General features: G+C 35.6%; 1 protein-coding gene across 3 annotated transcripts in view; it reads left to right on the top strand.

The window, feature by feature from the left end:
• alphaCOP (coatomer subunit alpha) overlaps positions 1 to 17,975 on the top strand; it is a 73,930-nt gene that overhangs the window by 33,471 nt on the left and 22,484 nt on the right. For all 3 annotated transcript variants that reach the window (XM_083111157.1, XM_083111149.1, XM_083111140.1), the window contains exons 5-12: positions 596 to 835; positions 1,721 to 1,866; positions 2,931 to 3,132; positions 5,466 to 5,605; positions 6,355 to 6,579; positions 8,060 to 8,222; positions 9,575 to 9,808; positions 17,206 to 17,391. In XM_083111157.1, the coding sequence (XP_082967283.1) occupies positions 596 to 835; positions 1,721 to 1,866; positions 2,931 to 3,132; positions 5,466 to 5,605; positions 6,355 to 6,579; positions 8,060 to 8,222; positions 9,575 to 9,808; positions 17,206 to 17,391 (1,536 nt within the window). The remainder of the gene's footprint in view (positions 1 to 595; positions 836 to 1,720; positions 1,867 to 2,930; positions 3,133 to 5,465; positions 5,606 to 6,354; positions 6,580 to 8,059; positions 8,223 to 9,574; positions 9,809 to 17,205; positions 17,392 to 17,975) is intronic.

Here is a 17,975-nt window from a genome sequence, read left to right as displayed (position 1 = left end):
TGATTATTTTCCTATGTATTTACATCATCATATGTTGAATATTCAGACATTTAGTGGCATAGGAAGGAATACATGAGAATAAAACAAATATTTCTCCAAATTATCTGTTGTAATGCAATTAACTGACATCATCTGGTAGAATCGGCAACGCATCCAGCTAATAACATACAGCATCCCCTGTGTTTCCTTCTTCTCATAACCTTCATGTATATTTCCCCCATGAAGACCCTGCAATAGGGTCGAAAGCTTGGAGTTAAAAGTTTTGAATTTTATTTAATCCAATGTTATATTTCAAAAATTAATAATATTTTGTAATAAGGAATGCTATGTTTGATTTCATACATAACAATTATTTTTAAAATAAAGGCCAGGATTAATATGTTGCTTGTGCATATAATGGGCCACCATGTTGAACTATACTGTGTTAAGCAACCTTTGGATTATGAAAGGTCAGGAAGGCTACATTTAGGTAAAAATATATATATATTTTATTTACCGCTTTCATTGTAATCTAAGTCATAATGCCATATGATGTGATAAAAGTACAGTTAATATATTTTCTGTATTTGAAAGCATTGTAATTTTTATGATGCAGGCTTGGGAAGTTGATACATGCAGAGGACACTACAACAATGTGTCGTGCGTACTTTTCCACCCCCGTCAAGAACTGATCCTTTCCAATGCAGAGGATAAGAGTATCCGTGTGTGGGACATGACCAAAAGAACGTGCTTGCATACATTCCGAAGAGAGCATGAGCGCTTCTGGATTGTTGCTGCCCATCCCTCTCTAAACCTTTTTGCTGCAGGCCATGATGCAGGAATGATTATTTTCAAGGTAAGCATTAAAGAAACCATTATTAAATTTATACATCATTATAAAGCTCCAAAACTATGGTGAAAAGATGTTTTAATCAGTACATATTATATGCTGTACAGCCATTTTTATTGCGAAGGCTAATTCATGAAGTAATTACTATTTCTGTGCTGTTTCTCTTACGGATCCCCACTGACACCTGTACTTAAACACAAGAACAGTGTAATATTTCAATGTTAATGTAGATAGTGCATTGTATGCATACCATACCAGTATACTTTAAAATACTTCATAAGATTACGTATGAAATAATCATTACAATACAATGCTGTCATTTCATTACAAAATCCAATTTTTACGCTATACTGGTTCAGAATAAATGTAAATTTTAAATTTTGCATAATTTCCAGGATATTCACACTGTGGAAAAGCATCAGTAAATATATTTGTTTAAATTTGAACACATACATTTCAACACTAATACCAATACAGATACACTAACAATAGCATCAGCTCAACATTAGCAATATTACATAATTAAGGAATCAGTATAAGAGTTTGTCAGCATAAAAATGGTAATGCCAAACAACATTATACATGAAATGTGAGGGTATATTTGTGCAACGTTTTACAAACTTATTAAGAACGAAACTAATCATTGTTTCAATGAAGAACATATGTGCTGAATTCGATATAATCTTTTTCTCCAAAAAATTATATATGATCATGAAAATCAAATTTCTTTCTTCCGTGTCAGACCACACGACTGTCCTTGTTTTAAGGTTCACATATGCTTTAAATGCTCTTGTATGTTTATTTGAAAGCACTGAAAATATGTATGTATGCAAATTAAACAGTTTGAAACTTTCTTGCCCAGATTCACTGAGGTAACATTTTTATTGACAGCTTGAACGAGAACGCCCAGCGTATGCAGTACATGGAAATCTTCTTTTCTATGTGAAAGAGAAATTTCTAAGGAAGCTTGATTTCACTACCTCCAAAGATACACCTGTGATGCAGATGCGTGGTGGATGCCGCACTCCAGTGTACAGGTTAGCACAATTTTAACATTCATGGTATAAATTCATGTATTTCTCGCAACAAACCTGATTGTGCTGTAAATACAAAACAGATGATAGTAACCTTGATATTCTTTTGAATGAATTCATCTCTATCCATTAAAATATAAATTTCATTATGGAAGAAGAATATAAATACTACCTCAAGTACATGAAATTTCTCCACAAGATGAGACAAAGCATAGAGAACCCAAAGGAGAAACCCAGCACATCCATGCAAAGTTCAACTGTTCTATAAACAAATGGCTCAACTTTTACAGAAGGGACTTATTTATCCCTTCAATTCATCTTGATCATGCAAATTAACCTTCAAACTTGCTGCTTAGAATAGCGGTGCATTAATTCACTCCACAAAGACAATCAAGGTGCAAAATATGTTGATTTGCCTTCCCTTACCACCCCAAAATAGCTCCTATCAAGAGCGTAATGAACATATTGTATAAAGATGGCCTCAAAGTAGAGCAAGTGCTTAGTACATTTTTGACAAGCCACGTATCAATTAGAAATAATTTTCAGAAAATTGTATTGATCCTCTCCAGAAGACTGCATTTTCATAGGATAGCAGCTCCTCTGAAATGGACGTAATTTGGTTATTTTTATCTCTCCCCTTAAATGTACAATGCAATGTATTACACTGGGGAATGATATAGGGAAAAGAAGCAAATCATCATGTGAACAAAAGTACTATGTATTATTTTACAGAAAAGCATATGGTGCGGTATATAGAAGGCTGGAGGTTTTCTTCATTTCTTTGTGATATTGTTAAAACATTGCGAGTTTTTGTTGCAATCAAGTTTTTGTGGATAAAAATATTATACCGTGCACATTATCAGCTCAGTATGGAAATAACTATACAATGACATATTACTAATTATTATGACACTGATGATAAAGAGGGAGGGGGATGAAAATGCGTATTGAAAAGTGATTGAATCATATAGCATATGTGGGGGAATGAGCAGGGTTTTTTAACACATATTACACACTAAGGAATATATAAATTAGCACCATCATAATACTTTTGTTTTATCTTCCAGTATGTCATATAATCCAGCGGAAAATGCCGTTCTTCTCTGTACAAGAACAACTAATGTGGAAAACAGTACATATGACTTAATCACCATATCAAAAGACACAGACAGTAATAATCTTGATTTCCCTGAAGGGAAGAGATCTTCAGGAGTAACTGCACTCTGGGTTGCACGAAACAGATTTGCTGTGCTAGACAGAACACATTCTGTAAGTAGTTCCATTTCTATTTATAAAAGCAATTACAGTAGATCCTCAATTTTACGTTCTCCAGTTTTACATTTTCCTGCATAATACATTCAATATTCATGGTCCCAATAGAGCAAAATGGTATAAATTTTTTTCAGATTTTACATTTTCCTGCATTTTAAGTTTTTTGAACTTGGTCCCCTGAAAAGCGTAAAATCCAGGTTCCACTATATTTTTTTAAGTACTTTCTAATAGTTGATAAATTAAATATAAATGAATCATTTTCTACATTTGATTTTTCATTACACAATATTGGGGTATTAAAGACAAATTATATTACATTAAGTAATTCAGTTTTAGATCACAACTGGGTTGCTATGTGGACCGATGTCTATAAGCTCATTTGTACTGCAGGTTCATATAAGTACCAGTGGCATGTGACAGCAATTAACACGTTATTTCTCCAAAACTGCAGATGATATTTCAATTCTGTCCTTTTTGTTCATTTGTATTAGGGCTGAACCGATACCACTTTGGCCCGATACTGTACTCTTATCCACTGGCATATGCTGGTGGGGGTGAGTGCTGATGGGGCTACAACCCCCTACGAAATTTTGAAAAAATGAACATTCTCAAACAAAAGCAGTGAAGAAGTCAGGGTGGGGAAGGGGGCCGGTAGAGTGGTAAATATGCAAACTAACCTTAAAATTGGCTTTTTGAGAGTGGAAAGTTTTTAATATATGAAATATCGGTAACAGTTTGTTATATTGGAGACACATTAAAATCGGATATTTTGTGTTTTGCATGGTTCGTACTTACCAATTGTGTATTGCAGTACATAGTTCAAGGTGCCATTATGCTTTTTACACGAAAACAAACACAATTTTTCACATAGAGAGTAGTTTTTGTTATTCCTTTTCTCACTTCCGTAACACACAATATGGCGGGCAGAGGTTGTAGGTATGCAGTGTTTCCAACCTTCTTCACCAAAAAATTACCTACTATTGTGTTCGTCACGTGTGCAAATTGTACATTATGCACGGGTAGCTGACAGATAGCCCCACGAACCATTTCCGATAAGGTTAGATTAGGTTTGGTTAGGTTAATCAAGCATAGTTAAAAAAAAATAAGGTGGTTGGAAACACTGACAGGGGGTTACGTCATCAAACGTATGTAGCATCCGGTTCAGGTGGCGAAAGCAGTGGCACTTGTGCGTCGGTGAGATATTTATCTTGAAAAATACATGATTTCCCGATCAAATAGATTCCACGATGAAAGAAAATACCTCGACGAACGTTGGAAACCTTAGAGAATCTCATTTCCGTAAGTAGTTTCTTCTGTAAAAATGAAGAAATGTGTCTCCGATGTAACGAACTGTTACCGAAATATCTTATTGTGTATGCCGCCCCAATAGAAAGCAGCTATGCACTATCCCACCTTTACAATTCCAGCCCCTCCTGAAAACCCCAATGCAATACTTGGAAATTGAGTAGTTCAAACAATTTATAAATTTTAAAAATATAATTGGAAATAAAACATATCAATCTACTGGAATATTCATAATTTCGCATACGATCATTATTAAAAGCCAAAAACCATTTCCCTCCACAACACTGTTGCCAAATAATAAGAATTTTGCATAATTTCCATGGTATTGAGACTCCATGAAAGCATTGTATTGCATTTTTACGGACCTAACAATACATCCAGACTCCAGAAAGGTATTTTCTGGTATCTGTGATTAAATTTGATCCGATGGTCTCTTGATACTGATATGACTGCTACTGGTAAAAAATTCAAATATATTTTATTTTGAATGGAATGGCTGAGGCTTTGCAAGAAGTACAATGTTCACATTCTATCTCGTTACAGATGCAATTAGTAGAAGGGAAAAAGGGTAATTTACTCAAGAAATCCCGAAAAATAGATTTTTTTTTTTTCTTCGATAAAAGCACATTTAAATTTGTGTTATATGGATTTGAAATACTTTTTTTTTTTTTTTACAAATTTCATTTCTTGTATTTTATTGTTTCCTCTAAATTTATAGTTTGTAACATAAGCATCGACCTATGAATTGTTCAGGGAGGGGAACATGATGTATAGTACACCAATATTTTCCATATATACACAACATGTACTTTTATCTGGTCGTTTGTGGAGATATGTCTGTGTGCCCCCCTTTTTCCCCCTGTTAACTGTGCCTCTGATCCATGATATACAGTTGCTGAACTTTGTAGTAAGGTACATGTATCCAGTTTGTCCTTTTCTCTGCAGCATGGACAGATCACAACTTTGATTAGTGATACAGTAATGATAAGAAATGTTACTTGTAATGCAATATTTTTTTATTCCAGTTGGTGGTAAAGAATCTGAAGAACGAAGTGACCAAGAAGGTGCAGACTCCAAATTGTGATGAAATATTTTATGCAGGAACTGGAATGTTGCTGTTGCGTGACACAGATGGTGTCACATTGTTTGATGTCCAACAAAAGAGGTTAGTTTTATTATGTTATGTTATAATAATGAAAATATTCTAAGTTCTGAAATGGTGGGTTTTTTTTTCTTTTGAACTTTAGCGCCAGACCCTGTGGCCGAGTGGTTAGCACAGCACGCTGCGAAGCCAAGGGTCCCGGGTTTGAATCCCGCTCGAGCTTGGTTGTTTGTGAATGTCCATTTATCAATTTCATCATTTCATAACTCATCCCCATCTTCGCAAATTAGCCAAGAGGCACAAAACTCAAAGTAAAATAAACTAAATCAATCAAATCTTTTGAGCTTTAGCATAAAATTGTGCAATAGTGCAGTGATTCCTATTTCCTTTATACAGCATAATTCATTTTACTTTTGTGATCTCTTTGAAGCAAAATGTTATTATATCTTCCCAAGTGTATGTTTAAAGTTCAAGAGTCCCTTGAAAAATGTGTAATTAGAATTCCAACATATGTATTTTTTATGCTTCTCTTATGTTGATGCATGTCCTCTTTTTTTCCCCTTTATTTTGATATACTTTCTTTGAAAGGCATTATTATCCAAATCAGTATATGATTGAGAATAGTTTCATTTATAATTCTAGTTGTTAGTTGAATCATTACATGGGAGAAGAAAATATCCATAGTAGAGAGGAGGAAGGTAAAGCCTTGAAAATTCATTGGGAACAATGTTCATGTATGGATATGAGTATTTATGTCTAAATCTAATGCCTATTTAATGGAAATGTATTTTTATTTTATTTTATTGTTTTAGAACCTTGGGTCAGGTGAAAATAGCAAAGTGCCGCTATGTTGTTTGGTCGTCTGATTTGTCCCATGTTGCTTTATTGGCCAAACATACTGTGAACATATGCAATCGACGGCTTGAGAGCCTTTGCTCCATACATGAGAACATTCGTGTTAAATCTGGGGCATGGGACGACAGTGGAGTGTTCATTTACACAACAAGCAATCACATAAAGTATGCCATTTCTAACGGGTAAGTATTTCTTTATTTTCCTATATATTTTTCATGAAGGAGAGAGCTGAGATAATATTGATAACATTGTATGGTATCGGTAGAGGAAAGTATTAGCCTAAATTTCATTACCAATATTATCCAATACTTTTCACACAGTTCATGCATCTCATGTGGTCTGTAAAAAAACACACAATACTTTCACGGAATCCACAGAATGCTGCGTAACACTTTATGTAGACAGGCCATAATGTTCATTAATGTTGCGTTGCACCAACTTTGTGTAGCAAAAGTGGATTGTGTGATTAAATTATGGATATTTTAATATTCTCTTACTGCAGTGGTTCGCAAAGTTTTTCGTTGCATGGCACCCATAGTGTTTCAATTTTTTTCCCACAGTGCCCAAGTCAGAATGTAGGCCTATCCAGCACTTGCAATGCTCTGTTAGTGTAGTTAGGTTGCTTGCCTTACGTTAAAAAATAAACACATATTTCAAATTCAAAAATATTTTACATGTAAAAAGTACTAAAACCATGTGTAAACTAACAAGTAAGTGTCATTGCAGTGACCCATGTAAGCCAGCCAGGACACTGTGGCATACACTTTGGGAACCACAGTATCTCATATGTGAACTTATGAATATTTCAAGCAAAGCTGTGGTACAGTGACATGGCATGGAATATACATATAGTATTGATATTTATAAATGTTTGAGCACAACATTGAATTGCTTCAGACAGTAGTATCACTGAGAAGCATTTAGGGTATCAGCTTCAGTTCAAAGTGGTGTCAACTCAGCTCTAATTGTAAATGTTTATATTCAAATAAAATTTTAATGCAACTGCCAAAGTTAATATTACTTCAATGCTCAAAATAAATGTAGTACTCAAAATTAACCTGACACGTTTAAGATATGGAAAAACAGTTAAACTTTTACCTTCATCTTTAAAACAAATATACATATTATATACACACACGTAAGGGTAAGCATATGATGCTTCCTCAAGTTTATACACGGATGAATAAAATTAAATATCACAATAATAAATGCAAATTATGGATGCATCGTGGCTTATGCTATTTGTACTCACCATATAATACAGAGACAAGCTCTAGCTCAAAGAGTCAAAGTAGTATATAATTCTAGGGAATGTAGTGGAGTAGTTGAGTAGTGCCTTAGATCCATAGTAAAATCACAGCAAAAGGATTTTCTTTGAATCTGAGGACTAGAAGAATCCCTAACATTTGTACAAATAAGAAACAACAGGCAATGAAATATGCAATAATTCAGTACTCAAGTTGTACTAAGTAGAAGGAAGGTAGACACTTTGAGGTCCTTGTGAATACGTTAACCCCTTACTAGGTAAAATTCTGAATTATAGTACAGTATATCATCATGCAGCATGAATCTAAAAGATTGTGTCAAACAACAAAAGATATGAAGACAGGTTTCTAAATATGGGCAAAAATATTTACATCACATGCAATTATAATTTTACAGGGATCATGGTATCATACGTACCCTTGATTTGCCTATCTACATTACACGAGTCAAAGGAAACCAGGTGTTCTGTTTGGACAGGGAATGCAGACCACGCATCTTGAATATTGATCCAACTGAGTTCAAGTTCAAGTTGGCTCTCATTAATCGCAAGTATGATGAAGTAAGTATGTTTTTTTTATGATTGTATGATTGATTATGATTAATCGGTAAATTGATATTTTTTTTTTGTGATGAATGATGAGAATGTGCCGGACTCACAATCTTACCACCAATGGATCTTTGAGTCCTGGCCTAGGTGTGGTGTTTGTTCCTTCATCAATTTCATGTAATCATCATTCATTCCTAAAATTGTAATTAATCTGGAAAAGTTAAAAGGGACATCAGAAAGCAAAGATATGTTACTGCATTGGGTAAGAATTTATTCAAATACACTTTGACTTTCTAAAATAAAAATGCCTTAGCAGTTTTTTTTTTTATTTATGCATAAGAGATTGGTATCTACTGATTTTCTGCTTTCCAGTGCAGAGTAGTAATGTGTTTTAAGAATTGATTTTATTGTTTCTAAATTAATATTGCTGCTGTTGGTATTCTAATCCTTTGATATACACTATCTGATCAAGAGTATCAGGCCACTTATTTCTTTCTAACTCATAAACCGGCATGTAGAGGTCGCTACAACCGGAAATGTGTGGTTTGGAGTGATGAATCACGCTTTACCATGTAGCAGTCTGATGAGAGGGTTTAGGTCTGGCAAATGCATAGAGAACGATACCTGGCAGAATGTGTAGTGCCAACAGTGTTTTTGAATTTGAAATCAGAATTTTGCCTACATTGTATATCCATTTAAGATTACCAATAAAAAATAAGATGGGACTGATTAATCTGTACTCTAATCAGTATCAGCCGATATAGGCATATTGGTTTATTGGAAAAATTATCAGTTCGATATTCCTGTAAATATCCTAAAACTTAGTGCAAAATTCTGACATTTTCTTATTTTTTTTCTGAATGTAAAGGCATAATTTATATACCTTGATTTTTAAGTAATGTCAAAATATGCTTTCACCTAGTTACATACATTAATTAAAGAATTGAATGAACTGTTCAGGTTCCTCATGCGACATTTCCAATTTTATATGGGATTGGAAGAATGTTGATTATTACTATCAATTAATTTGATGTTGTTACTCCATCAGTGTCGACACAAAATTCATATTGGTCCATATCGTAAAATTACCAATTTGTTAACCCCGTCGTTATATTTTATTGCGTAATTTATTTCCTTCAAAGTGAACAAGTACTTGATGGTGTTTTAAATCCAGTCTTACATGTAGCATGCTACAGTAGTTCTCTCTACAGAACTTTGGTGCCCCATATTTTTGCAGTTGTTAGTAGGATTAATACATTTTACAGTATGAACGAAATTGATATGTGAAACAGTATTTATTTATTGTGTTTTGTTAATATATTTTTCATGTTCAGTGTAATATTGAGACTGATATTACATTGCAGGTGCTGCACATGGTACGTAATGCAAGATTAGTGGGTCAGTCAATCATAGCATATCTTCAACAAAAGGGATATCCAGAAGTGGCCTTGCACTTTGTAAAGGATGAGAAAACTCGCTTTGGACTTGCTTTGGAATGTGGGAATATTGAAATAGCATTGGAAGCAGCCCGTGCATTGGATGATAAAGCCTGCTGGGAGCGCTTAGGACAAGCTGCCCTAATGCAAGGAAATCATCAGGTAAATAACATGTGCTCTTAGTCTCGCTGGTGGGTGATCGTGAGCATCATAGCATCTTTTACACTGAATGTACACCATAAGCATATCTCTGTAAAATACCTCCATGATAATAGAAAAAGGCAGGATAAAATATAAGGCTGCAAAAATGACACCACATAAAATATTATTGCAATATTTTTTATTAGTTGTTATTGTTAATTATATTTTTCAAATAGTTAGGTTTTTCACCTGACTCGTGGTCACCATAATTGACCACTGTTTTACAAAAACCTTCAGAGACAATTTCACTCAGTTATCCAATATGTGATTTTTCCACTCAGAGTAATGCATGTGAAGGATTGCAACCTTTATAGGGCAATTCTCTAAAAAGTGAAACCACGATATCAAACAACAAAGTCTCAATATTAATTTTTTATTCATAGTATTTAGGTAGAGTACAATCTAAATCATCATCAAAAACAAAAATCAAGTAAATATTTAGAAAATATATACAGTCAACTCTCGATTCTACGACCCCGGGTATAACAACCCTTTCGAAGTAACGACCCTTTTCCCGGGAACCGTGAAAAATTTAGAAAAAAGTTGAAAAATTTGGAAAAAAAAGTTTAAAAATTGAAGGAAATCGGCCGAAAAATGCGTTGTTTTTCTTTCACTCATTCCCTTCACGAGCACTTTACCGCTCACAATTGGGTCTGAACTAAAAATACACACCACTACACCATTTTGAGTGATATCCAATAGCACTTGACCTCTGCCCTCCCCTCCCCTCCCTCAAGTGCACCAATGTTACACCGCACCCGACGGCCACTACCCAACATGCCAGGCTTGTTTTGCCACTCTTGCTCTTGGATACGTGAGAAGAGAAGATCGAATGTGCTTCGATGTTATTTTAAATCGACATTGACTTGTTTCCTTGTTCTAAGAGCTGCTGAAAACTTGCGGGGGAGGGAGGGGAGCAGACCGAAATGACCGCTGAACTTGCAGTCTTTGCCATGTGTATGGCACATTTCATCGATAAATACACCAGCTTGAGAGATAAGATCGCAGGAAGGTTCCAAAATACAGACGCGTGGCACCTGGAAGTCTGGCCCATCTGTCCAGCTCTGACCTAGAGTTCAGAAGGTTCCCGTGAGTGAGCAACTCTTGGCCTTGTAGCCAACAACTTCCAGTAACCACTTTCATTCAAAACGTGTTTTTTTCAATGTAACACTTAATAAAAAAGCGAAACTGTTAGAGATAATCAAAACCACATAGGCCAACTAAAGATCGTCAACCCGCTTAATGCGTTGTCATCCAGGCTTCCATGAAAGTTTACTTCGATCTTACGTGCATCATAATCCCACTTCATACGTTTTCCTAATTGTGTCGATGTCGTAATATATGCCAAAAAATTGTTCCGTTGGCTGACTGACTTCTCCCCTCTTTTCCTGTCAGCAAACGTGGGGGGAGGGGCGATGCCGATTGTTTCAACCACGATTTTCTTGCTTGTATGTGCACACGGGCTGACTACGGGTGAGGGTTGAAGAGGACCCACCCCTATTCCTTTCCTTTGACGTCTGAAATGGGGCAACCAGTTCTGGATATATTCTTGAAAACTAACAAAAACCATAGAACAAGTAAAAAAAAAAAAAAGAAAGTGGCCCCCCTTTCCCCAGCTCATTCTCCGCCACAGGTGTGCACGGCAATGTTGATAATTGCAGAATTCAGGTCCTATTTTTTTTTTAATGCTGTTGTCTGTTGTCTGCATAGGAAATATTGCCCATATTATTGTCTGTTCCATGGTAAAACGTAAAGCAAGGGTCATTTCTTTCTTTACGCTGCTGTTAAAAGTTCCGTCTTATTTATCTCTTCCGCCACCTGTTGCTAGAACTTCCAGCCGGTCTCCTTGTTTTTACGCTGCACCTGGCGCCAGTGTTTTGTCTAGCGTCTGCAAAGCTCTTGCTTGCTGATAACAGCAATGACTCATCCAGCGCAAGGAAAAAGTTATTGTTTTGAATCTCGCAAAGCTGTTTTGATTTGAGGATAACGAAATTCGATCTCCAGAAAGGAAAACAAGAGTTAAAACAACTTCATGTTCTGCACCTTCTGTTCTGATAAGCAAAACTGTCAATTTAATTCGCATCAGCCTTTTCTTCAGAACCATTCATGTGAAAAAAAAAAACCTGGTCGATTAACGTGAGAGTAAATAACGATCTACCTTTTTCATATGTGCAAATGCGCAGTTTCATAAAGCTTGTTTTAAGTTCATTTTATGCTGATGGGCTAATCGGGACTAAATATACAGTTTAAAGTGAAATTCAGTTCCAAACCTGAATGATTATCAACTGCGATGCTGTTTAATGACGTGTCCTAGAATACGCACTGGGTGAAAACAGATCGCAAGTTGCACGTTTCCTTTTTCACGCTGGATTACAATGCAAGTCAAGGAAGGAGTTTGGACTGCTCCCTTGAATGGGGGAATGGGGGTGAATGAAGTTGGTTGAAGCAAAGAAAACGTGACCTTTTTGTACGATGTATTTTACACTGCCGAACCAGAACGAAATTTACAGCCCCGCCCTATTTTTGTGCCTAGAAAGGTTGTGTTGTTTCTCCCGAGAGATCTAATCTTACCAGTTAATCTTGTAACAGACAATGCTCCAGTAGATCCGTATAAAATCCAACCTTCATTCTGCCAGATATCTCCCGACTTTTGCTGGTGCCAGTCTGACTGGTGTCAAGATTCTTCGAGTTTCACTTGCAATAAGCCAGATATTGTTTTCCTTTCCATAGGTCTCAGTGCAAACGGGTTTCTCATGAACTAGAATTGTAAGAATTTCCTGGAACAGCAACGACTGTGCACAATTGAAAGAAAGTAACATTATTTTAAATCCTTTTTTATGAAAACGTTTTCATGTTCTATCTTCCTTCTCACAACATGCGTCATGTGCATAACAGGTTGTATAACTACCAGGATACATGGTGTTACCATCTCCTAGGCATCTTTATGTCCGTTTGAGCTCCGTTTAAGCTGAAAATTGGTGCAAATTCCAATAACGACCCTTTTCCCTGGAACTGTGAAAGGTCGTTGTATCGAGAGTTGACTGTATATAAAAAACATCTGTAAAGTTGAATGTCATTTTACAAGTGAAAAACTCTGAAACTTTACCTCTGGTTTGGATACATTTTTATAGATATATATAATTAGCATATCTGAATTATTTTTATTTATGAAATATAGGGTTACTTAGCTGCATATTGAATATGAAAATACATTAATTAGTGTTTTATAATCTGCAAAACCGGCATTTTTAAAGTACCCAGCAGCCTTGTTCCATGCATCACCAGTGCAAATAGTTTGTGTATCCCGTACTTGGTTCAAAGCATAACATCTTGAAACTTGAACTGTCCTCTGGAATTCACTAGGAGAGAAGGTCTAATTTTTTCTTTTATAATTTGTCTGGTTGGGTACAATAACTTATTAATCTTCAAAGGCCACTTCCAGCCTTCACCATTACGGATATGCAGCAGCGGATCCAGAATTTACAGTTGGGAGGAGCGAATTTCAGTCAGGTACCTCACCTCACCTACACTTGGAGGGTTTTATACGAGTATAAACAATATATAGTACTGTAAACAGGACCAAGTTGACTTCCATGTTCTAGAGATTAGCGTATTGTTTTGTAAAAATAGGGGTCCAGGACTGGAATAAATGGTTATTATTGTATGCCATTTTCATAATTTCTCCCATTGTCACAGTGAACTGAACGATAAGATGAGGAGTAAAATATATAAACAGACACAAAAACCTACTCTCTCAAGGAACCACAGGTTCAATCCCCTTTTCAGGCATATTGCGCAGTGGTTCAGATCCAAATCCGATCAGACTATCATGAGCATGAAATGGACTTTAATCAAACTTTAAAAAAATATTCTCGAGGCTTTAACCTTTTGGCGCCCAAGGCCATTTTCACATGTAAGCCTCTCGGTACTGAGCCGATTTTGAGCAAAATGCAGAGTTTCAATTAAATGAGTGTAGATCGGAGACTAATTGCCCTAGAGAGATGAGTGATATACCGTTGTACGCGGAATGAACCACAGATTCAGACTATATGAAATTTATGCAAATTCGGCGTATATGTGGCAGGTGGGGGGGGCTAACTTTCAAAATTTCAAAATTTCGGAAAAAAAAAATTTGTTCCCCCACCCTCCCCCAAGAAAAAAGTACATGACAGTGTCGACATGCACATGGAAATGATCGCTGACATGTAAGGAACACAAAAATATTTGCATTATTATCATATGACCAATGTAACTTGAGTTGTACCTCCAAAAGGAATGGTCGGCACGCCACTGATTCAAGCTTCAAAATGCAGCGGTACCTTGAAATGACTTTAGCTCAGAGACTATTTGCCCTGGAGATATGAACGATATACCGTTGTACGCAGAATGAATCACAGATTCAGACGATATATAATTTATGCACATTCGGCATATATATGGAGGGGGAAAATCCCCTGAAAATACTTTTTCTTTTAAAAAATGGGGTTCCCCCCCCCCCGCCCCCCGAAAAAAAGGATATGAAAAGTTCAAAATGCACATAGAAATTATCGCTGGAATGTAAGAAACTGAAAAATATTTGCATCATTGTCATATGACCAATGTAACTTGAGTTGTACCCCCAAAAGGAATGGTGGGCACGCCACTGATTCAAGCTTCAAAATGCAGCGGTACCTTGAAATGACTATAGCTCAGAGACTAAATGCTCTAGAGATATGAAAGATATACCGTTGTACGCAGAATGAATCACGGATTCAGACGATATATAATTTATGCACATTCGGCATACATATGGAGGGGGAAAGGGGGGAAATCCCCTCAAAAATACTTTTTTTAAAAAAAATGGTTTCCCCCCCACCCCGAAAAAAGGTCAAAATGCACAAAATGCAAAATTTATGCAAATTTGGCATATATATGGAGGGGGAAGGGAGAAAACCCCCAAAAATTATTTTAAAAAATTGTCACTTCACCCAAAAAATGTCCTCGCACTTGGGCACAAAATGACACCTACGCACAACATTCACAGACGAAAAGCTAGAATGCAGTGAAAAATGAGCGGCGATTCTTGCAGCTTCTTGAAATTCTATTTTTAGACAATGCAGGGTAACCTCTGTCGCAACTTGTGGACACTTGTGCTAAAAAAAAAAAAAAAAAAAGTTTCCTTCAGCGTTCTTCGAAATTCCATTCTCACAACGCAGATTCAACAACCAGTCTTCCCCCTCCCCCACCCCTCACCCCCTGCATGTGCCCTCACGGAAAACTTTCATTTTGACATCGGATACTGATAAACAAGTTTCCTTCGAATGCAGTTAAAAGACGGGAGTGAAAGGCATTGCTTTAGAACAACAAAGCCCGTCTTCCTTAATCGGCAAAAATTTGACGTTGAAAAGAGCCGCAAAAGAGAAGTACCTTTTCCCACCTTTTCCCCTCCATTTTCATGAAGACAAAAAAAAATGCAAAAAACCATTTCTGTTAAATACATGTGTTAGGAACAATATTAAAAAATAAAATCGAAATTCTAGCCAAGAATAGAAAAGTTATAACGTAAAAACTACGACCTTGACACAGCATCTCGATCGAGATGCTTGGGACAGTGAGGGTTACATTTGGGTATCTCGTTCGAGGCACTTGGGCAGCAAAAGGTTAAACTTGGTAATAAAAGACATAACTTTTCAGTCTTCAAAAATATTAGGCATAATAATATATCCAAAAACGTGGCAGTTGGGAGGGGTGATCGCCCTCGCCATTGATCCATGATATCTGATTCATCACTAACCTTTCTCGTAACTTCACTGGGATAGAGTTCGTCGTCACATCTTACTATGACCCACTCACCCATGCTATAGCCTACACTCGCATTCACACGAATTTCGAATTCAGGAGATGGAACATTCTCAAAGGTATATATGACTCTACCTGCAATAGCTTTTATGGTTTTATGTTACGTACTGATTTTGATGCCTCAAATTGGCTGAGCATCATCCCAACTATTCTCTCGTGAATTTTTTCTGAATTTATCAAAAGAACTTTAGTTTTGGGAATGAGATTTCTAATTAGTTCTGAAAAAGCTGAAGCAGTCTGTTCATTTGGCGTAGATTTATTTATACTCATTATATGAGTACAAACAAATTATTTTGCTTGTCCGCCAATTCCATCCACAACTCCCTTCCCATGTGCAGTTGCAAACATTCCAGTTAAATGTTTTTCTGTATTTACAACAAAGTTCTTGCGAAAACAAGGCCATATATCTATTTTTGAATTCTGAAGATGGTCCAACTGACCATATAAGTTCATCAATATTGGTGATGGTCTCTGATTTTGATACAATTGCTTCATACAGAGCACCAACAAAGCAAGCAGCAGTAGATACTGTTCAAGTATATCACAGTAAATTTTCTGTAGTCAGTCCTCCATTAAGAAAAATGGGCCTAGAACACAAATGACAACAGCAAAGAAAACTTTTTGAGATGTAGAACACTTTGCAAAGAACCACCCTGCTCTATGTCATGTGGTTACAGAGTTATGTTTGATTATAATGCCAATGGTAATGGGACTTTTGGGACATCCTGTATTATAAAGTTACCTTTGTCATAGGTTTAGAATACCAAATATTTTATCCTTGAAATGCTTCTAAAGAATTGTTGCCATCTATTGAGAGAGTTTATTGAGCCAAACATCACCTGCAGTGGAGTGAAAATGTAAGGGAGAGAAATGTCCCGTGCATCACACAATAAAAATATATTAAAAATTTGTTTTTATAAATATAAAAATTTTGTTCATTGCATATTGTATTACAAAGTCTATTACAAACTGTCTAAATATGGTACCCTGCAACTTCATATCACAGAAATAGTCAATTAAAAAGAAGTATGTGCTTCTCACATGTTTTTCTGAGTCCCGTGCATTACACAGTTTTATAATTTAATTTTGCATTTTTAATTTGAGAAAGGATGATATTTCCTGGCATATGATAAGCAATCACCCAGTATTAAAACACTGAATATGATAGATCAGTGCAATATCAATTAACCAACACACCAGACTTATTTAACCATATACAAATGTCCCGTGCATCACACAGAGAATCGCCCTATAGTGGAAAATTTTCAGTCAGAAAATGATGATAAAGTATGAACACCATGTACTAATTTTACTTCCAGGGCTAAAATCAAAGTATTTCATCATGTACATGTTCTCTATAATTCACACATTTACTAAAAATATCTCAATAGAGTATTGTGCATGAGGTGGCATAATGTTGCTCAAAATACTCTCTAGATCTATGTGATCAACGTTGCTGTTTTTCTATTTTTAATTTTTGTGAATTTTGAGATGTGAAGGTACCAACGTTTTGTTTACAGGTTGTGGAGATGTGCTATCAAAGAACCAAGAATTTTGACAAGCTCTCCTTTCTTTACCTGATAACTGGTAATCTGGAAAAGTTAAGGAAGATGACAAAAATAGCTGAGATCAGGAAGGATATGTCTGGTCAATATCAGGGTGCATTGTTATTGGGTGATGTGGCAGAGAGGATAAAAATTTTACAGGTTTGTGTAATAATAGGTGTATTGTATCATTACATAGTTACTTTGTTATTAGCAAGTTGAATATTCTGTAGAATTATCTGAAACAAAGTTGTCAGTTCAGCTCAATTGTTGCATCATGAGTTCTGAAATTAATTTTATTGTAGATTAAACTTAAGGTAACTGTATTGTTTTCCTTTTGTAATTGTCTTGTCTAACTGGGTAAACTTTTATTGCTTAATTGTGTAATTTCAATTATTTTTCTTAATGGCTTTAAAATTACGTGTCACTGTCTTGTGTTTTATTTGTATAAAGGTGTGTGTGTGTGTGTGTGTTTTCTTAGGAAACATCCTGCCATGAGCACTAAAAGATTTGCAATAAATAAAAACAATTAGTTATTGTTATGTTGTATACACCATATTCGCAGTGTATTTGCCTGTTATAAAAGAGGATTTTTATATTTTTTGTTTGATGTTATATGTCACACTTGGTTGCCTCAAAGTAATATCATGTGAGAAATACAATAATATCATGTGATTTTTCACAGTAGTTTCCTCTTTATAATTAAAATATATATACTTTATACTTACTTGCACATTAAAAATGGT

The sequence above is a fragment of the Lepisma saccharinum genome, chromosome 1 (genome assembly GCF_977018435.1).
Source record: "Lepisma saccharinum chromosome 1, izLepSacc3.1, whole genome shotgun sequence".
NCBI classification, from domain to species: domain Eukaryota; kingdom Metazoa; phylum Arthropoda; class Insecta; order Zygentoma; family Lepismatidae; genus Lepisma; species Lepisma saccharinum.
Note: the sequence above shows the minus strand (reverse complement) of the source record. Positions and strands in the feature narration are given on the sequence as shown.